At 38.4% G+C, this 5000-nt stretch overlaps 3 protein-coding genes across 4 annotated transcripts in view; 1 reads left to right on the top strand and 2 right to left on the bottom strand.

The window, feature by feature from the left end:
- The window catches only part of LOC138051162 (signal recognition particle receptor subunit beta-like), a 3437-nt gene extending 1188 nt beyond the window's left edge, over positions 1 to 2249 (bottom strand). The window contains exons 1-4 of the mRNA XM_068897320.1: positions 2104 to 2249; positions 1803 to 1897; positions 1382 to 1459; positions 372 to 457 (exon numbers count right to left, since the gene is read on the bottom strand). Of these exons, the coding sequence (XP_068753421.1) occupies positions 372 to 457; positions 1382 to 1459; positions 1803 to 1897; positions 2104 to 2206 (362 nt within the window). The 5' untranslated portion in view covers positions 2207 to 2249. The remainder of the gene's footprint in view (positions 1 to 371; positions 458 to 1381; positions 1460 to 1802; positions 1898 to 2103) is intronic.
- A 728-nt stretch (positions 2250 to 2977) lies between these two features.
- On the bottom strand, positions 2978 to 4516 carry LOC138051163 (ankyrin repeat domain-containing protein 49-like). The gene is made up of 2 exons (XM_068897321.1): positions 3945 to 4516; positions 2978 to 3261 (listed from the first exon to the last, which is right to left on the bottom strand). Exons 1-2 carry the CDS (start codon positions 4363 to 4365, stop codon positions 3005 to 3007), a joined length of 678 nt encoding a protein of 225 aa, XP_068753422.1. The 5' UTR covers positions 4366 to 4516; the 3' UTR covers positions 2978 to 3004.
- Positions 4359 to 5000, top strand: part of LOC138051160 (uncharacterized) — a 13169-nt gene continuing 12527 nt past the window's right edge. For both annotated transcript variants that reach the window (XM_068897317.1, XM_068897318.1), the window contains exons 1-2: positions 4359 to 4751; positions 4954 to 5000. The exon at positions 4954 to 5000 is cut by the window's right edge and continues 161 nt beyond it. In XM_068897317.1, coding sequence (XP_068753418.1) covers positions 4510 to 4751; positions 4954 to 5000 — 289 coding nt within the window. In that variant the 5' untranslated portion in view covers positions 4359 to 4509. The remainder of the gene's footprint in view (positions 4752 to 4953) is intronic.

The raw sequence follows: 5000 nt of genomic DNA, 5'->3' as shown, positions 1-5000 counted from the left end.
ATGAAGAAGTACAAAATGTGGTTTAAGCAGACTAGTCGCAGTCCCTAATGAGTGACATGCAGGGATCTCACAATGAACAATAACCATAATTTTCTATTGATAGCTACAACACACATGACGTTGGCAGTGGTGGTTGTAAGAGGTTATTAAACCCCTCGATTTAGATTCGGCACACATATAACATCACAAATGATATCATAGGGCCTTTTGTAAAATGTATTTTACATTTGATGAACGACTTTGTACTTTGTGTTACAGAGGTCCTAGGATTAGGAACTCTGATGTCTTTTTCTGACATCCCCTTGCCAATTGCCAAGCATCTACTGTTTTACATATTTAGTAGTTTTGACTGCTTTAGGGTTCTGTCTGACCTTGTCTGGTTCTTGTATTGTTCTAAAAACCTCGCTCGCACTCTCTCATGACCTGGCAAATCAATCAAGTCTAAAACCTTTCCACTCTGTTGGGGACAATAAAAACAAACAAATTATTATTTTTTTTACATTGGTGAAACGGCACGCAATCTGGAAGTACGTGTCAACGAACATTCCGATATAAACAAACAATCGGAACCGGCCAAACACCTAAAGAAACACCCCGAACACAAATTCACATGGGGCATTTTACAACGCACGCTTCAAACCAGTCCTAAATAAACAAGTCCAGTCATTCCACCTTACCCTATATCCCACGAGAACTGGTATTACGTAACCACAAATATAAAACAGTCAGTTTATGCAATTTAATCACTCTGAAGATGATCGCAAGATCGAAAACGTTTAGTCAAACACTTTAACAGTTTTACCTTTTACTATTTTATATTATTTTTTTGTTATTATTATTATCATTATCATCATCATCTGTGCAAAAAATTATTGTGGACAAACGATAATAAATTTATTTCCCAATACTATTTTGAACTACTATCAAAATTACACATAAATAAAATGAAAGCAGCCTAAAAATGATACTACTACTCTTCAATGATTCAAAAAAAGAGCTGAACAATGGCAAATTGTTTCTGGTCACCAGATGGGGTAATAAATAAATAAATAAATAAATAAATAAATAAATATAAATATGTTATTGACCACTCTCCTTCGGGGATTTTCAGGACCATTGGAACACAACCAACAAACAACAGAACAGAACAACAACAACAACAACAACAACTGATGCCCACCCCTAAAACCAATAATGAGAAAAAATTTTGCAATTTCCATTGTTCTTGGCATGCAGCATGGAAAACTGGGGACAAAGATAAACTAGCCAACTACTACTAGAATTATTTACACCAAAGTGAAAAAAATACCCTTCCATACATAAAAGCCATTATCATAGACTAAAATTATCAAGCATGTGGACATTAATTTTGATAGACAACCTTGCTTCCTTTTAATCTGTATTGATCTTTGTTCTCTTTGATTGATGTGTGTGTCATCACATATTTTCCACTAGAGAGCTGATGGAAAAGAAGAAAGATGGGGTCAAACAGATTTGTTGTAATAAACTTTCTGTTCATCTTTCCACACCCAATACACTTGTAAGTGTGATTACAGTAAATATAATTTTAATGTTTCCCCAATTTCAGATTATTGTGCACACCTCTAACAACCTTTGAATGACATTAGCCTGTTCAACTTTTGGTTTTCACCTTCAATACCTTTTCATGCAACACTTGAAAAGTGATGGACAAAAAAAGGCACTTCCCCCAAAGGCTTTGGGAAAAGTAGTGTTGTTGGTCTCAACCTCTAAAGAATTTGATTATTAAAAATGTAAACATATACTGAGTAAACGATACTCACCCTACTAAACAACAGTGTTTTTCCCGAGTCCGTCAAGCCAATCAAGAGAATACTACGACCTCGAGAGCGATTTCTTCCAAATACAAAATACAGTACTGAAAGAAAAGTTAAAAGCTTATAGTGACTGACTGAAGTATTGAAACTGTCCTTAAGAAAGTTCCTCAGGTTCACACATTATCAGTTTCTATCAGAGGGTGTCTTTAAACACGTCATCAGTGAACCTGTTTATTTGAACTTGTCAAATGAAAGAGAATTCGGGAAAAGGATTATCTCAATTAACAGAGAAACCTTCGTTACCAACCTGCCGTGAGGATCACAATAAGAGTAGCAATAAGAATACCATACACAGTTGCATTTGGGCCTTCCAGCGAGTCTATGACCCATGAACGAACGCTGGTCGCCATCTTGGTAAAATTGCGAGCCCGTGGTGAATAGAGGTACGTTTTGATGAGTGTGTTTAGTGTATGATGCATTAAAGAGTCTCGTACGTCTACATACCCAGTTTAGATGCGTAGTACACTGAGACATACAAATTTCATATATCATATTTCATTCCAAAACTAAAATGAATCTGTAAAAAATCTCATTGTGTGGACAAAGCTGAGAATCAATTGAAATCACAAATTCTTGGATGGCAATTCATGTGCTCTTTATTACCTTTGCTAGGCAAAACAGTTACCTCTTGTTTACTTTGAGGTACCCACATTCAAAGCTAGTTTTCACCAGTAATGCATGCTTAAACTCAAGCAATATATGCAAAGTCATAAAAGTCTTGTTATGACAAAAGGCCCTATGTTAACAAATTATTATGTATGGATATATTGTAATCTTAATACATCACTGGCAAAAACCAGCCTTTACTGCCATAATTTTCCATTGAAGTAATAAAAGGGGAGCAGGGGTGGCAAAGCGGTGAGAGCTCTCGCCTCCCACCAATGTAGCCCCGCTTCGATTCCCGGTCCTGGCATCATATGTGGGTTGAGTTTGTTGTTGGTTCTTTCCTTGCTTTGAGAGGCTTTTCTTCGGGTACTCCGGTTTTCCCCTCTCCTCAAAAACCAACATTGCCAAATTCCTATTCGATCCGGAATGCACGGACACATGTTGAACCAGCTCCTGAGCCCTCTTAAGGTGTGCCTTGGGTAAACAAATTCCATTTTAAACAATTTCCACTTCCATTTCCAAATCACTTTTTTATTTCTTATTTATTTGACATTTATACAATCCTCCACAATTTCAAACAGCTTGTAATGTTTTCCACTACGATAAGCAATGTCATACGCAGTTTCATTTTGCATATTGCGCACAGAGGCATCCAGCCACCTGTTACAAAGGAGCAATTGTAACGTCGTGGTTCCTCCAACTCCACTGGCAGCAAAATGAAGAGCAGTCTGTTTGCCATTGGTTTGTGCATTAATATCAGCACCATTTTGTAAGAGCAAAGAGGCAACAGCTGTCTTTCCTGTCAAAAATAGGGGTAACATAAAATGAGTTTTCGTCTCTGCAGTGGAAGCAATCTCAAAATTAATCATTAATCCTTACCATTTGACCTTGCCAATCAAAAACTATTTTGCACAAATCTACTCTTATCCTAACAGGACCAAGTTTTTTCATGTTAAGAATATGGTTAGTCTTCATCCTGGATTAAGTTTGACCCGAGGCCAAAAAGTTAAGGTAAACTAAATAATTCATTAGCCACTCCAACTAGAGATTTTCCAGACCACAATGCGGTTTGGAGAACTACAGCTTATACAGTTTACAAAGAATTAGGAAATGGTCTACGTCCCTGTCAAGAATGAGGCTGGAGGACCACGTGCACAAAAACTTTTATCCTTCTCAAACACGAGTGGGTATTTAACGTTCCACACAGTTTTTGTTACCTGGAAAAGGCTTAGATCTGGTCCTTTGGTCTATATCGCTCATCCCAGAACAAAAGAAAGTCTTGAACCAACAACCTCCAGCACGGTTGTCTAGGACGTAATGCTCAACTGACTGAGCAATCTGATCAATACTTACTCCAGATTGACGTTAACGTTGCTTTTGAACAATTCTTTCCTTTAGAATTTTTTTTAATGATAACATAGAAGCGTCGACCCAAAGTGAAAAAAATCGCTCGGCTTGTCAGGCGAGGGGCCAGTTACTAACCCCATCTGCAGGCGCAGTGTAAAGGTTGCCATCCGTCCTCTGTGACTGCTCTCACATCTGCGCCCCTTTCCAAAAGAACCCCGACGACATCCAAATGTCCATTGTAACATGCTCTGTGAAGGGGTGAATATCCGTCTTCATCTTTACAGTTGATGAGTGACGCTTTAAGCTCTAATATCTCCACGACGCGATCGACCATTCCTTTTTCACATGATTCGAGCAAAATATTAGGTGACGGTGAAAGTTCTTGATCTAAATCCTCTTCTCTTATTTTCGACAGATTGCATCTTGCATCAGTCTCCTGTTCATCTTCATGTGGGATGGATGCAGGAAGGAAATCTACTATATTTGGTTCCGGATTGTTAGCTGGAGTTTCTGCAAACGCCTTTCGTTCCTCGTCACTAGAATCAACGTCTGACATGATTAGTACTTTTATCCAGTTAATACCACTCCGATTTGCAGCTCTGAGAATTCAAACATTCGATTGTCCGCAATATTGAAACGATGATGTTGGGTAGGTCCCAGTTCCTTTGATTTGTAACTCACCAGTCCAAATGGATCAAGGATGTTTGCGTTTCTCTTTTTCAGTCGATTTTTTCTTTTCTCCCAACAAGAAGCAATCCCAACAGGTCATCTTCAACCGTTAGGATCTCACAGGCCACCCGATGGTCCAGTGGAATCAATAAAATACGTGCCTCATCCACAAGATTTTTATAACGATTATGTGTTGAAAGGGCAACCAGTCATATTTAAAGGAGCTTCAAGATTATCCCCAGCCTTTGACCTCTGGACAGACAGTTATTTAAGGTGAGAAGTTGTGACTGAGCTGTTAAGCCACCTGAGGTCTTGTCACTATTATTTTAATAATAATAACTGCACAAGGTGATTCATAACGACAAGGACTCAGAAAGATGAGGATATGGCCGGTCGCTAGGCATGGTGTACGTCCTACTAAAGTTTTGATGCAGTAACAGTTTTACCAAGGCATTCTGTTGTTTATGCTCGACAGGGAAAAGTACGGAGATGTAAATGTAAGAGTTGATTATGGAAAAAAGG

Source organism: Montipora capricornis, chromosome 6 (assembly GCF_036669925.1).
Source record: "Montipora capricornis isolate CH-2021 chromosome 6, ASM3666992v2, whole genome shotgun sequence".
NCBI classification, from domain to species: Eukaryota; Metazoa; Cnidaria; class Anthozoa; order Scleractinia; family Acroporidae; genus Montipora; species Montipora capricornis.
The sequence above is the reverse complement of the archived record's forward strand: the minus strand, read 5'-3'. Positions and strand labels throughout refer to the sequence as shown.

Coding starts and splice junctions, on each gene's coding strand:
- LOC138051163 (XM_068897321.1), bottom strand. CDS start 4,365: ATGTCAGACGTTGATTCTAGTGACGAGGAACGAAAGGCGTTTGCAGAA. Junction 3,262..3,944: donor ACACTGCGCCTGCAGATGGG/GTTAGTAACTGG, acceptor TATTTTTGACAG/GAAAGACAGCTGTTGCCTCT.